This window comes from Chinchilla lanigera, unplaced genomic scaffold (genome assembly GCF_000276665.1).
Source record: "Chinchilla lanigera isolate Chin_1 unplaced genomic scaffold, ChiLan1.0 scaffold00108, whole genome shotgun sequence".
Taxonomy (NCBI): Eukaryota; Metazoa; Chordata; class Mammalia; order Rodentia; family Chinchillidae; genus Chinchilla; species Chinchilla lanigera.
In genome coordinates this window covers 4,296,566-4,314,738 of record NW_004955509.1, presented here as the reverse complement: position 1 = coordinate 4,314,738, position 18,173 = coordinate 4,296,566, and the positions used below count along the sequence as shown (strand labels likewise).

The 18,173-nt window shown below is 40.6% G+C and overlaps 1 protein-coding gene across 3 annotated transcripts in view; it reads left to right on the top strand.

Moving 5' to 3' along the window:
* The window catches only part of Apoo (apolipoprotein O), a 68,253-nt gene that overhangs the window by 10,348 nt on the left and 39,732 nt on the right, over positions 1-18,173 (top strand). For 2 of the 3 annotated variants that reach the window (XM_005407837.2, XM_005407836.2), the window contains exons 2-3: positions 14,446-14,553; positions 16,743-16,862. In XM_005407837.2, the coding sequence (XP_005407894.1) occupies positions 14,446-14,553; positions 16,743-16,862 (228 nt within the window). Of the gene's footprint in view, positions 1-14,445; positions 14,554-16,742; positions 16,863-18,173 lie in introns of those variants that run through there. The other variant, XM_013506305.1, reaches the window with a different exon arrangement.

Genomic DNA, 18,173 nt, shown 5'->3' with positions numbered 1-18,173 from the left:
GAAACGAGCAATTATGTCACTCCTTGGCCCTGAGCTTTCTTTCCTGTTTATCTCACAAGTTTATTATTTTTCTGCATAAATTCTACAGAAATTGATAGCTACTTGTAAAGAATGGAAAATGAAACAATCTCAGATGAAATATATTTTCTTTGTTTTGTTGACTTCAATTTATAGGGAATCTGCCTTCCAAAGATAAAATAGAGCCTGATTTTCTGTGAGACAAAGATAATATTAATCTTGAAAACAGCCTCGTGGATTTTTTGGCTTATCTTTTTCGATTGTAGTCTGTTTAGATGAATGAGGAAGAACTAAGAAATATTGGTCTCAAGTACAGAATTGAAAGTTTCTCATAAAACAGTTTTGTTTTTGTCATAGTGGGAAAACAGTTTTAAACAAGAATTGTTGTTTATCAAGTCTGAACTTTTAAAATATTGGCTTTATAATCCTCTTTACTGTGAGTCAATTGAAATTATTATAGTTTCTACTGTTGTTCATAAATATGATTGCCTCCAAATGTATTCACCCAAATGTGCCTATTGAGTCATTTTGAGAGTATAGATTTAATTATCCTCAATATATTTGTGCCCAAAACTCTTATCACTGATTATAGTTATCTAAAAATATTATCACTGATAAAAACATTTTAACCTTCTTCATTTGGCATTATCTTCATACTTTCTGGGAAATTCTTAGAATATTGTCAGGAACCAGCCATTTTTGTTCTTTATGCATTATAAAACAAATTAATAGTCATTGTAAATACTTCAGGAAATATAAGTAATACTAAAATATCACCTTTTTATCTGGTTGCAGCGGCACATGTCTGTAATCCCAGAACTCTGGGAGGCTGAGGCAGGAAGATCACAAGTTCTAGCTCAACCTGGGCAACTTAGGGTCTTAGTGAGACCCTATCTCAAAATTAAAAAAAAAGCTGGGAATGTAGCTCAGTGCGAAGGCCTAGGTTCAATCTCTAGTACCACCAACCCCTCCCCACCAAGAAACAATCAAAAAATCACCCTTAATACTACTGATATAGGGAAATAATGCAACTTCCAGCCTGCTAGATGTCAGGTACACCGAGGAGGTTAAGAGCAGGAAAAATTTGAGGTAGCTCTTGACAGACAGGAGGGGCCCGAAAGTGGGTTGCAAATGGGTTCACTTCTCAAAGGAAGTTTTATAGATCACAATCACAAGGTGGGTACGAAATCATGAGGTGGGTACAACATGGGTCAAAACTGTGATCTACCAATAAGATTACAAGTTTAGCCGCTTGGTGATACTCATCCAATGGGGAAGCAAATCACGTAACAAGTGTACATGGAAAGAACAAAGACCTTTTTAGGAGGGGATGGATCGAGAGATCCTGGTCACCTACCTGGGTGACGGATATCTATTTAGACTTTATTGGACCAGGTGATACCGATCATAGTATAATCTTCAAGTTACTGCTTATCCCTCAGGGAGGCATGTAGACCTGGTCATTCCGTCTTTGTCTTGAGGCCTGGTGTTTGACAGATGCCCCTCCAGCCACAGTTGTGATGCGTTCTTATCTTCTGTACCGACTCTCTCGAGGCCTATGCCTGACTGACTGCCTATAATATTTCTACCTAATGTAGCTATCTATAAATACTACCGCCCATAGGCAACTGCTGTTAACATCTTTAAGGTACCGCACCCAGAATCTTCACGCTGAACTACATCCCCAGCCTTTTTTTTCTTTTTTGATACAAAGTCTTACTAAATGGCCAAATTGTGCAGGATGGGCTTGAATTTGTAATCCTCCTGCCTCAGCCTCCTAGACTGGGATTACAGGCAGACGGGCCACTCCTATTTTAAATACACTGAGACTGATTTTCATAGGCTTAAATGTTCATAGGCTTAAAATATTTAGAAATGGAAATCATACCGCTTACATTAAAGGTAAATTTCATTTATTAATTTGCTGTGTGAATGCTTGCAGTACATTCTGACTCCATATATGACTTATCAAGTTGATTATTTTGAAGAGAAAATGCCTACTTTTAAGTTTGTAAGTAATACTGAAATACTTTTTCCTTGCAAAAAGTCAAAATACTATAGTTAATGGTAAGGGTCCCGTCGTCTGTGGCGCTGTAATCCTCTTCCGAGAGAGAGCCTCTGTCGTTTTATATCGTGGTCCTCTCAAGAGAGAAGCCCTCTAGGCCTGAGGGTGCAGCTCAGTGGTAACACACCTTTGCCTACATGCATGAGGCCCTGGGCTGGATCCTTGGCCCTGAAAAAAAGGAGGAGGAGGGAGGAGTGGGAGGGGGAGGAGTGAGGGGCAGGGAGGGGCAGGGAGGGAAGCTATATAAAATGTAGGACCTACTGTGTGCTCTTTATTGCAAGGACATTCTCTTTTTTAAGCTTTTTTTTTTGAGAGTAACATTTATTTTTTTCAGTCAGATTTTATTGGTACATATGAGATATACATAATGATCACATTCATCATAGAGAATTTGTACCTGTATGGGGAGAGTATTCTCTGTTTTGATGTTTCAAAAATTATGGGCTCATTTAAAATGTTTCTCTTTATTTAAATTCAGTTGACATCACATTATTAGTAATGAGTCCTTAGGAATACCAGTTTGGCCTGACTTGGATGAAATCATCATTTTCATCATTTTGTTTGACTCTAAATTCTTTCGCATAGTTTTTTTGGTTTGTTTTATGTTAGTTACTTAGAACAAGAATAACCTTAAAAGTATTGTCAATTTTCATAGACCTTTTCTGAAAAATGCACTTCACATTTTTATCTCTTAAAGAGCTAAAAATGACCAAATTAAAGTTTTGTTTTTTTTTTTTTGAACTGGGGGTGTAGTTCTGTGGTTGTGCACTTGCCCAGAGCCTTGCCACTGAACTATATCCCCTGCCCTGAAAAGTATTTTGTTTCAAATGGAAAATGCTTTCAGAATAGAAGCTTGCGGAAAGGGTTGATTGAAGATCAAAGAAGCAGTGTAACATTTGAGGGGATAATACAGTTATGCCTCTTCCTGTAAATAGCAGAATATCTAAATTTAATGGCATTTATTTTAAAAAGGTCCCCAAATACATTTATTTTCCACAGTCAGAGTTTTAAAAATGATCTTATGCAAAAACTTTATACAAGTTATGTGACAGCTAAGTTATATAATAGCTAAAATGCAATAAAATACTAGATTTGTTTATGCAATTTTCAACACTAAATTACTTTGGGTAGATTATTATAGAAGCCTCTTTTGACCTTGATATTAAAAAAGAACTTCTCAATTGAGAATTTCTTTTTCAATTTTTATTTTTTATTGGTATATATCTGTAATATATATGATTACATTCCTTGTGGGGAGTTGGTACATGTGTATAATACATCTCAATTTCTTTTTTAATCCCCTTCTCCTCATCTCTCCACTAGTTCCATCTCTCAGTCTCCTTTCCATTTGCAAAAGACTATCTTGTTATTTCTGATTATCTACATTTTATTTTGCTCTTTATTTGTATTTTGGCTTTTTTCATTTAAGAGAACCATGACATATTTAAGATGGTGTGTATGGTTTATTTTGCTTAACATTATGGTCTGAAGGTCCATCCACTTTTGTACAAATAACTCAGGTTTATCCTTTTTTATGGCAGAGAAATATTCGATTGTGTGTAAGTACCACATTTTATTGTCCATTCACCTGTTGATGGACGTATAGGCCACTTCCAAGGTGTAGCTATTGTGAATTGTACTGCTAGGAACGTGGGTATGTACACATCCCTGTAATATGGTATCTTTAACTCTCTCAGAGATACACCTAGAAAGAATAACTGAGTTAAATGGAATTTCTAATTTTTGTTTTTTGAGGAATCTCCATACTGATTTCCATTGTAGTTTATTTTATTTTATTTTTTCCATTGTAGTTTTTATTTCCATCAACAATGTAGACATGTTCATTTTATACCACAGCCTTGCAACTGTTTGTTATTATTTGATTTTTGATGATAGTCAATTTTTTGTGCAGTAAGATGGGATCTCAGTATTAATTTGCATTTCCCTAATGGCCAGAGATATTGAACATTTTTTTCATGTATTTATTGGTCATTTGTATGTCTTCTTCTGAAAAAGGTCTTTTCATTTCAATAGCCTATTTTTTATTTTACTTTGGGAGGATATCTAATTTTTCTGGGTTCTATATATATTTTAGATATTACTCCTCTGAGGAGTAGCTAGCAAAAATTGTTTTCCCATTCTGTAGGTTTCTTCACTCTTGGTTTCCTTCCCCTCCCCTCCCCTCCCCTCCTCTCCCCTCCCCTCCTATTCTTTTCTTTTCTGTGCAGAAGCTTTTTAATTTGATATGATCTGATTTGTTGATTGTTGGTATTATTTTTTGTGCATTTGAAGTTCTGTTAAAGAAAAGTCCTTCTCTAACCCTGTGTCTTCAAGAATTTTACCTGTTTTGTCTTCCAGCCGATTAAGTATTTCTGTTTTAGCGTTTAGTTTGAGCGATTTTGATTTTAGTTTAGTACATGGTAAGAGGTACGGGTCTAGGTTTCATTTTCTGCACGTGGAAAGCCAGTTTTCCCAGCATTATTTATTAAAGACTCTGTTTCCTCCAGTGTATGTTTTTGGTCCCTTTGTCAAAGATCAGGTGCCTAGAGTTGTTTCTGTATCCTCTGTTCTGTTCCATTGATCCACATGTCTGTTGGTTTTTTTGGTTTAATACCATGCTGGTTTTTAAAAATTTTTTTAACAAAGTATACAATTTATTAAGAAATTGATGGACAAAATGGGTAGGAACCTTTGTTGGCCAGCAAGGACACAGGATTCCTAGAGTCAGAGACGAGAGGAAGGGGATTATGTGCTACGCTAGACAAAGGTATGCATGTGGGTTTTGTCAAGAACTCTTAACACATCAGAGGTCAGTCAAGAAACAGCCCAGGTACCATCAGTGCCTGGCACCAGGTACTCAGCTGTCTTCAGGACTTTACGAGGTAGGGTTTGGAATGCAAGCCAGAATCATTTTACCATGCTGTTTTTTTTTTAATCATTATAGCTTTGTAATATAAATTTAAGTTGGAGATTGTGATGCCTGCTTCTTTGATCTTGTTGCCCAAGGCTGCTTTTGCTATTCTGGGACTCTTCTGGTTCCATGTGAATTTTAGGATTGGTTTCTCTAGTTCTGTGAGTAATTTGCTATGAGTATTTTGATTGGGGATTGCATTAAATCTGTATATCAGTTTTGGAAGTATGGCTATTTGACAGTATTGGTTCTGCCTATCCAGGAACAGGGGATATTGTTCTGTTTTCTGATATCCTCCTCTGTCTCCTCTTTTAGTTTCACTGTACTTTTGTAGTATTGTAGTTTTCACTGTAGAGTTCTTTCACTTCCTAGATTAGGCTAATTCCTGTCTGTAATTTTTCTTGATGCTGTTATGAATGGTATTATTTCCCTAATTTCTGAGTTTATTATTGGTGTGCAGGAATGCTATTAATTTTTGTGTATTAACTTTGTATCCTGCTACACTATTAAATTTGGTTATTCTAGGAGTCTTTTGATGGAGTTTTTTGAATCTTCTATGTCAAGGATCATATCATCTGCAAATAATGATAATTTAACTTCTTCCTTTTCTATCCATATCCCCTTTATTTCTTTCTCTTGTCTAATTGCTCTGGCTAATGTTGTAAGAACTATATTGAACAGGAGTGTTAATAGTGGACATCCTTGTCTTTGCTTTTTTGGGTAAGCTCGCAATTTGTAGAGGATTCAGTTCAAAGTTTGCTGGCTCCAAGGCAGGTTGGCACGGCAGAGGGGCATTGCAAAGGAGAAACAGTTCATAGTAGGCAGAAGGCAGCAAGACAGCAAGAAGTGAAGTAGCAAACAGTAAGCTACAATAATGGCCCTCTTTCTTCCATTACACTTCTTTTAAAAAGAAAATTTAAAAAGTCACCTTTTTTTTGGAGACAGAGTCTCACTATGTAGTTCAGACTGGCTTTCAGCTTATTCTGTAGCCCAGACTGGCCTCAAACTCACAGCCTCAAACTCCTGCCTCAGCCTCCCAAGTGCTATGATTACAGGCTTATACCAACATGCCTGGCTTCTGATCCTTATATTTTATCCAGGCTACACACCTTTAAGGTAGGTAGTACTCACCCCCAGGGTGAGTCTTCCCATTATGCACACCCAGAACTATGCCAAACCAATCAGTGGACTAATTTAGTAATCACACACCCTTGATCTTAGCATCACACACATAATCCTAGTACCACACACTAGATCTAGCCACCTCTGAAAAGCCCCACCTATGACAGCATGAGGCTTTGTGGGGGACATCTAGACATAAGCTAGAACATCTTTGTCATGGAAATACCTTATTTCTTCATCAATTTCTTTTTTTTTTGTCTTTTTGAGACAGGGTCTGACTATACAGTTCAGGCTGACCTTGAGCTCACTTTGTTGCCCAGGCTGGCCTTGAACTCACAACAGTCCTCCTGCCTCAGCCTCCCTAGTGCTGGGATTACAGGTGTGTGCCACCATACTTGGCTCTCTCCATCAGTTTTGAATGATACTTTTTTCAGGATATGTAAATAAAACTGTGGTGGAGGTTGTTTCCTTGGTTTTGTTTTGTTTTGTTTTTAGACAAGGTCTTGTTATCTAATTCAGGCTGGGCTTGAAGTCACTGTGTAGCTGAGACTGGCCCCAAACTCACTGTAATCCACATGTCTCAGCCTAATGGGTACTGGAATTACAAGCATGCACCACCACGCCCAGCTTGGAAGTTGTTTTCTTTTACAGCTTGAAACACAGCTCCAGGCTCTCTGGGCATTTAAGGTTTGCATTGAGAAATCTGCTGTAATTCAAATTGGTTTACTTTTATTTTCTTTTTTTAATCTCTTATTGGTACATTTTAGATCTACATAATGATAACATTCATCATGAGAAATTTGTTCCTGTATATAGTACATCTTGCTGCTGCTTTTTTTCCCCATTGCCTTCTCCTCTCCTCAGCCCCTCTTCCTTCATTTACAAAAGCTTTGTTTCTATTTTCTCCTTCTGTTGTTTTTTCTTCTCCATTCTTTTTTTTCTCTCTCCTCACTTGTTCCCCTTCTTATTTGAACATTATCTCTTCATTTCCCAATATCTATTACACATTTTGGTCCTTATTTACATTTTTGGTTTCTTATACCAGAGGAACAATGTGATATTTAAACATGTGTATCTGATTTATTTCACTTAAGAGTATGGTCTTAAGGTGCGTCCATGTAGCTAGAAATGTCTCAAACTTACCTTCTTTATGGCAGAGTAGTACTCCATTGTATTAAAAACCTACATCTTTCTCCATTCGTCAGTTGATGGGCATTTGGGCCGTTTCCAAGATTTAGCTATTACAAACTATGCTGCTGTCAACATGGGTATGTATGCATCACTGTGGTATGATGCTTTTAATTCTTTTGGGAAGATACCAAGAAGGGGAATAGGTGGGTCAAATGGAACTTCTCATTTTAGTTTTTTGAGGAATCTCCACATTGATTTCCACAGTGGTTACACCAGTCTACACTCCTGCTAACAGTGGAGAAGGGTTCCTTTTTCCCCACAGCACCACCAGCATTTGTTATTGGTTGATTTCTTGATGATAACCATTCTTTCTGGGGTGAGATGGAATCTCAGTGTTGTTTTAATTTGCATCTCTTGGATGACCGGGGATGTTGAATGTTTTTTCGTGTATTTATTTGCTATTTCTACTTCTTCATCTGAGAAGTATCTATTTCAGATGACCATTTTTAAAATTGGGGTGGTTGATTTTTTTTTTTTTTTTTTAGTTCTTTATGTATTCTAGATATTAGTCCTTTGTCTGAGGCAAACATTTTTTCCCACATTGGGTTGTCTCTTTGCTCCATTAGTGGTTTCTCTTGCTGTGCAAAAGCTTTTTAATAGGATGAGATCCCAGTTAATTCTTTGTGATAGTTCCAGGGTGATTGAGGTTTTGTTCATAAAATCCTTGCCTACACCAATGTCTTTACTAGTTCTACACCTATTTTCTCTTGCAGCAGATTTGATGTTTCTGTTTTAATATTTTGGTCTTTGATCCATTTCAATGTTCATGTAGTGCCTGGTGAGAGACATGGATCTAATTTTAACCTTCATCATGTGCAGAGCCAGTTTTTCCAGCACCATTTATTAAAGAGGTTATTTTTCTTCTAGTGAATGTGTTTGGTCCCTTTGTCAAAGATAAGGTAAATAAAGACCACAGTGTATAAATAAAGACCACAGTGTATAATAGGTATTGGGAAATGGGGAGAAAATGTTCAAATAAGAATAGAAACAAAGGGGAGAGAGGACGAATGGAGAAGAAGAATGGAGAAGAAAAAACAATAGGAGGAAAAAAACCCAAAACTTTTGTAAATAAAGAAGGGAAGAGAGGGGTTGAAGAGAGGAGTGGGCAATGGGGAAAAAGAAGCAGCACAGCCATGGGCTCGTCCTGGGGCCATTGCCAGCAGCCTGGTCTGCCATCTCTGGGCTCCACCCCTGGGGGCTCCCCTCACGGGAAACCGGGGTGCGCTTCTAGACTGCTCTGTTCTTTTCTCTGTTGCGCTCCACTCCTCCAGCTTCCCTCCGTAGCTTCTAATTTTCCTATCAGGCCCTTCCCAATTTCCAAAGATCTACTTTTTCCTCTTCATCAAAGTTGTTCTCTTCCAGGGGTCTGGATTCTGGGGTTTGGGGAGGCAGAATTTGGCTGCTGATCACTATGCCACCATTTTTGCAGCATGTTTTGGATATTACTGATTTAGTCCATGCTGGCCTTGAATTCACGGTGATCCTCCTGCCTCAGCCTCCTGAGTGGTGGGATTTCAGGCACGCACCACCACATCTGGCTTTGTCTGCCGTATTTGCTCTGTGTAGAGATCGTATCTATTCATAGGTGTAGCTGAAAAGATTGTGGTGTATTAAAAACCATCCTTATGTTAAACTGTTTTGTTTTTCTTTCTTTTTGGTTTTTTGAAACAGGGTCTTTTTATGCAGTTCAAGGTGGCCTCGAACTCACTGTGTGGCCCAGTCTGGCCTTGAACATGCTGAGATCCTCCTGCCTCAGCCTCCTGAATGCTGGGATCACAGGTGTGTGCCACCATGCCCAGCATAAACCTTTTTGTTACTGCCCTTTACAGAGGCTGTTCATAGTGACACTTCTTTCGCCCAGTGGTGGGGATCCAACCCAGGGCCTTGTGCTGGATAGGCAGGTGCCTTACCACTAAGCTACATCCTTGGCTTCCTGCTCTCTTATCATCAGTCTGTTTGGTAACTTTGCTTAAAAAAACCCCATAAACTTTGCAATTGTTGTTTCTGTCTCCTTTGCGGTTTTTCTCTCAGTTTCCCAGTTATGGTGCATTATTCCTTTTTCTGTGTTAACCTGTCCTTTGTCTTTGAATGCACTTTTCACCAGTGGTGTAATAATTTGTTTTCTACCTTTTCAGACTATGGAGGCAGGAACCACATCTTATTCCTTTGAAATCTATTTTCTTTGCTTGATAAAAGAGTTGCTTCAGTGATTGCCTTTGTGTGGCCTAGGGGACCATTAAAGGAGGTAGAAAAGCTCAGAGAAAAAGGGTTTTTAGAGAAAGTTGAAAACATATTGTGCACCTTTATAGACTTCCTTGTTGTCATTCTGGAGGTGGAACCTACGGCCTCAGCACTGGGCAATGCCCCTAACCCTCTTTTATATTTTGGGGCAGGGTCTGGCTAAGTTGCCCAGGCTAGGCTTGAACTTACAATCCTCTTGCCTCAGCCTCCCAGTGTGGTGGGGTCAGAGGGGTGCACTATCATGCCTGTCTAATAGATATAATTTTAAATATATATAATTTAATATATTCCCAGTTGTGATATTGTATATATATGAGTTTTTTTTTTTGAGATAGGGTCTGGCTAGGTAGTTCAGGCTGGCCTCGAACTCATGGCACTCCTCCTGCCTCAGCCTCTCGAGAGCAGGGATAACAGCCTTGAGCCACTAGACCTGGCGATAATATATATATATATATATATATATATATATATATATATATATATATATGAACACATTCTGTCAGTCACTTCACCAAAAGGTCCCTTTCGACTATGTCCTGTGTGAAGGAGCAGTTGAGAAGCCTGTGGGAGACTCCGTGGGGCATGAGCTGTACACCCCTGAGGCCTAGGGCAGGGCCAGGGCTGCGGTTTCGGACACTGCAGACTGGAGTGGGAGGAGGAGAGGGCTCTGTCCACCTCAGGGGGCTGTGGAGAGGAAGAGAAGGCCCAGAAGGAGAGCAAGAAAGTGCCTAGAATAGAGTTCTGGAAGCCAAGAGAAGTTTGAAGCTGGTGGTCACCAAACGACTGCTCTCCCAGGGGCTTGGCAGTTGGGAAGCCGCAGGTGGCGTTGGGCAGAGCAGCGTTAAGTACGCTTGAGTGCTGAAAGGAGGAGAGGAGAGAGCCAGGAAAGCTAGCTAGTGTACCCTTTTGCCTTTGAGTTGAGGTATAGCATACCTGTGGAGCGTGAGGGAATTTTTTCTTTGCGGTGCTGGGGTTCAAACACAGGGACTCTTGTGCTTTAGCAGGTGCACAGGCATGGGGCTACAGCCTGACCCCATGAGGGAATTTCAACAAACTAACCATGCCAGTGTCCCGAGGCACTTGACGCCCTCCCTGCGAGCCCTTGTCACTCCCCAGCTTGCTAAGGGTGTGCACTGTTTCTAACCACAGTTCACCTCTAAAATAAATTTGTCCCTGGAGAGAGGTAGAAGGATAAGGCGGGAGAGAGGGAATTAGGATGGGAGGGCATTAGTTGTGGGTAGTTTTTTTTAATTTTTGAGACAGGGTGTAGCTGTGTAATTCAGGTTGGTTTTAAACTCACCATGTAGCCCAGGCTAGCCTCGAACTCCCAGTGATCCTCCTGCCTCAGCCTCCCAAGTGCTGGGATTACAGGTGTGCACCACCCTGACTGGCTTGGGACAGATTTTCTTGAATGTAAATAAATCTCGTGGTTTTCTCTAGTGAGTGGCTAGTCACACTATTTCTTTTTATATTTTGGATAATTTTCATTTCTTTCTTTAAAATGTTCTTTAAAATAAGTGTGTTGAGAATTTATGCTATACTAACTTAACTTGAGTAACTGTTGCCTATGCATCTGCTTGTGACACCATGCTTTTCTAAACTTGCCTTATTCTGGGAACAGATTCTTGGGCCCTTTTTAGATTTCCTGAGGTAGATACTTAGAGGGAAGGTGCTGGGTTATGTGCTTCTAAAATGCTCATCAGTGATTGAGAAACCTCTGTGTGCAAAGATCTTTTATTGAAAAGGAAACTGGTCCATATTTTATTTTTCATCTTATTTATTAGTCCATGTTTGTGGTAAATAATGCTTACATTCCTTGTGTGGAGTTGGTCCATGTACACAGCACATCTGAATTCCTTTTTCTTCATCCCCTCCTCCCTCTCCTTCCATCTCTTAATTCGGTATTTACAGCAGCACAATTCACAATAGCTAAATCTTGGAAGAAGTCCATATGTCCGTCAGCAGATGAATGGATAAAGAAAATGTGGTGTTTACACATAATGGAGTACTACTCTGTCATCAAGAAGGATAAACTTAAGTCATTTATAGGAGAATGGATGCACCTTGGGACCATAATGTTAAGTGCAGTAACTCAGACACACAACCTTAAATATTGCAGGGTTTCTTATAGGAGAAACCCGGAGTAAACATACAGAATATTAGAAATGATAGGTAATAGGGAGTGGGGAGATAGATTGTTGTCACAGGAGAAGGGGACCGTGTTTCACATGAAAGCTCTAGTAAGAGAGTAGGTGTATAATTGTGGTAGAATACAGGGCCGCCCTTAAACATGGGGGCGGGCTTCCCCTGGGTACTCTGTAGAGGTGACAGAGAAAGCAAGGTGTCAAGGACTGGAGCTCCACCATTCATGAGAGTCTCGGACTAATTCTGGGAGAATCTTATTTAGCTTGAGCTTTTTTGACTTTAAAGCAGTGTTTTGGGGACACAGATTCTGATCAGTGAGCTACAGATTTTGGGCTGTCCACTACAGACAGGCCACGTCCACTTGCCCTTTTACTTGCAAAGCAAAAATAGTTTCACCTTCTGAGTACCCATTATGATCTGAGTGTTTACGGCCTCCCCAGATTCATGCCTTGGCTGTGTCCAGGAATTTCCACTTGCTGTCGGACCTCATGGACAAGCTCAGTCTTCTGCTGAGCCTTGTTTAGAATACCAATGGGCTGAGGTTTGTGCTTGTACGGTCTCTACGGGCAGGGACCACACCCGTGGAGTGTACCTGACATGGAGCAGGTTTACAGCAAGTACTTTTTTTGAAATGAAATTCTAAGCTGGGCATGGTGGCTCAAGCCTATAATCCCAGCACTTGGGAGGCTGGGGCAGGAAGATTGCCATGAGTTCAAATCCAGCCTGGGCTACATAATGAGCCCAACCTGAACTACACAGTGAGATCCTGTCTCAAAAAATAAAAGAAAACAAAACCAAAATAACTTGAGACAGTCCAACACATTGGAGTCCTTCCTTTGAGAGCCCAGGCAGCTCCGTTGCAGGAGGGCCACCCAGTAACTGACAGAAGCTTTGGATCTCATCCACAGCTGAGTGTGCACTGCAGAGTGAGCCTGACTTTGATCTAGTCACCTAGGCTGTGTGTACCTGTAATCCCAGCTACTTGGAGGATTAAGGCAGGAGGATGAAATTTTTGCAGCCAGCTTGGGTGATTTAGCAGTAGCCTCTCAAAATAAAAAACAAAAAGAGCTGGGGATGTAATTCAGTGGTAGAGCACCCCTAGATCACCCCCTAGTACTGTAAAAAAAATAAGACAAAAAAGCCAACCAGAAAAAAAAAGCAGAAAATGTTGGAGAATAGGTGTACATTGTGGGGTGGCTAAATCGCACTAACGTGTGCATCGCCGCACATGCTCACCACTTTGTGGAACTAGAAATGTTGAACTCAGAAGCAGAGAACAGAATAGTGGCTCCTAGGGGCTGCGGTGGGGCTTGAGGAGATGGTGGTGAAAGGACAGAAATCCTCAGTCAGTCAGGTGTGCTAGCCCATACCTACATTCCTAGCATTGGGAGAATTGCTGCCCTGGGCGACATTGAGAGACCCTGTCTCAAAATACCAAAAAAAAAAAAAAAAATCAAAGAAAAGAAAAACATTTTCAGTTAGGCGTGAGGAATAAGTGCAAGAGATCAATTGTGCAGCCTAGTGATTATAGTTAATAACGTGTTGTACTGAAAGTTGCTGAGAGTAGGTCTTAAATGACCTGTGAGTTTCTGATGTGGTCATCACCATCCATGAGAGAGAAGTAGACAAAGAAGGGCAGGTCTGAGGGAAAGCTGGCAAGTTGGGTTTGGACAGGTCCAAAGATTTTTTTAAAAAACATATAGATAATTTTGTCTTTTTTTTTTTTTTTCCTCTGGTACCAGGAACCGAACTCACGACCTTGCGCTTGCCAGGCAGGCGCTTTGCCGCTGAGCTAAATCCCCAGCCCCCACATAGATAATTTTGATGTCTGTGCTCAGCCATGTATATTTTTTTACGTGCAGAGATAGGTAGAAAAACTTAACAACTTTTTGGAAATTAAGATAAAGTTGACCTGAAATTTTAAGTCTGCAAGGACATGCATCTTAGGTTCTGGCTTCCTCAGAACTTCAGGAATGCACTCAGGGCAGGAATGGCTGAGGCTCCGAATGTGCTCATGTCTTTTTTATGAGTATGTGTTTGTGATAGGTAGTAGATACATTCATTGTGGGGAACTGGTACATACACATATCACATCTTGGTCCCTTTTACTTCCCTTCTTTCCCCTGCTTCTATCTCCCCCATCCTCAGATCCCCTGCCCAATCTTTCAAAGAACCATCTCTTAGATTCATTGATCCTTTGTAGATTTTTAGTCTCATTTTCATTAATTTCCTCTGATATTCGTGATTTCTTTCCTCCTAGTAGTTTCAGATTTGGGTTGTCTATCATGAGATTACCTGTTTGGGATCGCTTTATTTTTATGTGCACATTTATAGCTATAACCTTCCCTCTTAGAAGGTTTCCCTTCTAAGGGAACCTTGTAAGGGTTAACCTTCCCTCTTAGATGCTTTCTTTGTGGCCCAGAGGTTTTGGTATGTTGTGCCTCCATGGTCATTTGATTGTAGGAACGTTTTTATTTTTCCCTTGACTTGCTCTGTGATCCATTGACTATTCAATAACATATTATTTAACCTCCACGTGTGTGCATTGTTTCTGTGGCTTCCTTTGCTCCTAATTCTGCTATGAGCCAATAGTGTGCAGGGGATTATTTCAATTATTTTGTATTTATGTGAGCATGCTGTATGGCCTAAGATGTGGTCTACCTTGGAAGAAGTTCCGTGGGCTATTGAGAAAAATGTATACACACTTGTTTTGAAGCTTAGAAGGAAGTTTAAGATTGTTTCTGCATTTCAGGTACTTCAGAAGTCTGTGGGCCCGGCCAGCCTGAGCTTGCTCACCTTCAGAGTCTATGCTGCACCAAAAAAGGACTCACCTCACAAACACTCCATGAAGGTCGATGAGGTAACACACTATCCATGTGGCAATGTGTTGTGAACACCTGATTTAATACTTCAGGGGAGTTTCTATAAATTGTGTATCAGGAAGATAGATTTTTTTAAAAAAATTTTTAATTTTTGTGGTATTGTTACCAGATTCTGGGGTCTTGTGAATTCTTTCCAGGGATTCTTTCTAGGTTCTTGTCCTAAACAAAGATATGGACAAGACACACAAAAACGGTAGTGAGGTTTTACCTTTATTACAGGTAGGAAGAGAAGTATGCTCTGCAGAGTGAATTGGGCCATCTAAAGGTAGGAAAAGAAGGACCTCTGCAGAATGAGAGCAAGACACTAGAGAGCTCACAGTGGCCAGGAGGTTTATGGCCAAAGTCTTTTGGATCCCTCAGTCTCCAGGCTGATATCAGACTAGGCTGTCCTATCAAAATCCTGCTTGATCTTGTGTCAGAAGAATTGAAGATGGCACTTTCTGATTGGTCCCAGGTACAAGGCTGGGAACTGTATTGTGTGGATCTCTGTGGTTGACAGGCCACGTCCACTTGCCCAGCCAGTTCACCACACCCTAATCTTGGCCCTCAGTTCTGGAGATGGTGCCCAAGGCCTTGTCACATGATAGGCAAGCACTCTACCCTTGAGCTACATCCCCAGCCCAGTTAGAAGATATTTAAAAGGAGAAAATATATTTCTTTATATATAATTTGTTTTCTTTTTTCTTTTTTTTTTGGTACCGGGAATTGAACTCAAGACCTCATGCTTGCCAGGCAGGCACTGTGCTGCTGAGCTATCTCCCCAGCCCTAGAATTTGCTTTCTTTGTGGGAAGTTACTAAACTATGGCTTTTCAGCAGATGAATTCTTTTAATGATTTTTGCCGAGGTCATAATTAAGTAATATTTTATAGATATTTAGTGGGGAACTTGGTATGTCTCAGTAGATTATAAGCACAAATCAGTATTCTCAGTGACCTGCCTGGTTCTGGACTGCCTTTTTTTTCTGGACTCATAATTGAGACACAAAAATATTCATATTTTTCTCTCTCAAAGAAATTTCAGAGTTGCGTTCTCACTGCTTCTTAGCTGGGTTAGAGGCTCATAAATAGATACTTAATACACATTAAATAAATGAAACAAATCTTCATTGCTTACATTCTTTTTTGCCTGTGTTTCCCACTGATTATTTGGATATTTGATTTCTTTGCTTTTGAATAAAGTGATATGCATAGCTACCTTCAGTCCCAGGTGGAGTTACTTGAACTGTGTTTATGTGCAGCTAATTATCTTTGCCCTTTGCCCTCTTCTCAGGCCTTGGGACAGAGGCATGTGTGTGACAAAGGCAGCCAGGGGAGGCTATGGGAGGTTTGTGCTCTAGGTGCAGAACAAACCTGCTCTCCTACTTTGATCAGCACCACACTGATCATCACGTGAACTATGCAACGAGTTATTCTTTAGCTACTCTAACATTTTTATGTTTGTTTCTGGTTTTTGAGACAAGGTCTCCCTGTGTAGTTCAGGCTGGCCTTGCACTCTCTAAGTAGCCCAGGCTGGCCTCAAACTTATAGTGATCTTCTAGCCTCAGCCTCCCGTGTGCTGGGATTACAGGTGTGCACCACCACACCCGGCCTTTCAAATTGTTTTAACTCCCCTTCACTCACACTTTAGAGTCCTAGAATCCGTTTTCCAAACTAAATCTGAGGGAGGATACCAGATACCAGCATATAAAAAGGGGAAAGGGCACTTTGTTTGCTAGCAGCAGAGGGGAAGGGGATGGGACACCTTACAGCCCTGCCCTCTTGGCCTTGCCTGTAGTTTTTCTTGGTACTGGGGATTTTTTCCCCCTGGTACAGGGCCTCACACATTCTAGGCAAGTTACCCCAGACCTGTGTCCCAGCCCTTTTTATTTTTTCAAATTTTGAGACAGGGTCTCACTAAGTTGCTTGGGCTGGCCTGGAACTTATAATCCTCCTGCCTTAGCCTCTCCAGTAGCTAGGATTACAGGCATCTACCATCATGGCTGGTGACTTGTCTTTATTGATTAAGGGAGCAAAATGCAAAGATTTTCTGAAATATGGTCATAGATCCCACGTAACCTTTAGGGTCACAGTAATTTATGAACTATGAGAAATATTCTAATTATAAATCTGATCATTTTTGATGTGATCTCCTCACTGTGCTTTCTTCTTTTTGTTTTCATGTGTACAGCTGTCACTCTACTCAGTTCCTGAGGGTCAGTCTAAATACATGGAGGAGCCCAGGACTCAGCTTGAAGAAAGCATCTCACAGCTCCGACATCACTGTGAGCCATATACAAATTGGTGCCAGGTACAGCTGCTGAGAGTCAGTAATGAAAAGTCTGTATTCAACTGCATATTTTTGGGAAAAAGGCATAACAAAGGGCCCCAAGTTAAGAGTGTTCAACTTACAGATGTTCATTGGTGCCACTTGGAGGGTGATGCCCTCGCTTCCTGTTGCCATAGATGGCAGAGAGAGCACTGATCACTACCTTGTTAGTGATGGCTCTGCAAACCTCTTGTCTGCCACGGAGGATGTGGGACCCTCATGGAAGGAAAGAACTGCAGTGTAAGCGTTTAGGTCAAAATTGAGATGATCTCCTGGCTGCAGAGATTGTGCATATCAGTGCAGGCTGAGCACCCTAACCGGGGAGCACTTTGGATTTTTACATGAGGGACACTCAACCAGTAGTCTCTGTGAATATTCTGAAATGGAAAAAACTTGCCAGGCCTGGTGGCATACACCTGTAATCCCAGCACTCGGGAGGCTGAGGTAGGAGCATTGCTGTGAGTTTGAGGCCAGCCTGGGCTACACAGTGAGTTTTAGGCCAGCCTGAACTACATAGTGAGAGTCTGTATCAAAACAAAACACAACCAAAAACCAAAGAGGGAGCGGGACTCTGAAATCTGAAGCACTCTGGTCTCAAGCACTTCAGATAAGAGATACTGAGTCTACACCACTCCAAACAGGAATGGTTATGAAGCATTTTGAAATCTATAATAGGAAGCCAGATGCCAAAATGCGGTGGAGTTACATACTTGAGAGCTGAACTGTTTGCTCTCGTGACCAAAAAGGACTTTAGGTACTTTAGATTGGCTTTTCTCCCTGCTCTTAAGTCAGGCATTCGTCATGACAGGAGGGAAATCATTTCTGTGAGTTTTCACATCCGCAACTGAAGTTTGCAATCTACAGGGTGTTTTTGTAGGCTTTAATACATGTTTGCTGGGTCTTGATCTTGATTTTTAAAATTGAGGACAGATGAGTAAAAGCTAATATGTAGATGTGTGCAAAATAGTCCAGATTTACCTTACTTGAGATATACAGATTCAGCACTCATTCAGGACATTTACATTTCCACAGTCTGTGCCACTGCTGAACTTTTGTTCACCAGTTGAGAAAAAAAAATTGTATGCATGAGCGTTAACAGCAGTAGGAAATAGAAATTATACCTAAGTGAGTTGTGAAATACTTCAAGACTTCCTGCAGTCATGTGCTGTAAAATGTTTCGACTTTATCCTCTTCAGCTGCCTGCTGGTAATTAAGATTGGTAAGGGGCTGGGGTCTAGCTTAGTGATAGAGTTTGTGCTTTGATGCACAAAGCCCTGAGTTCAATCTCCAGCA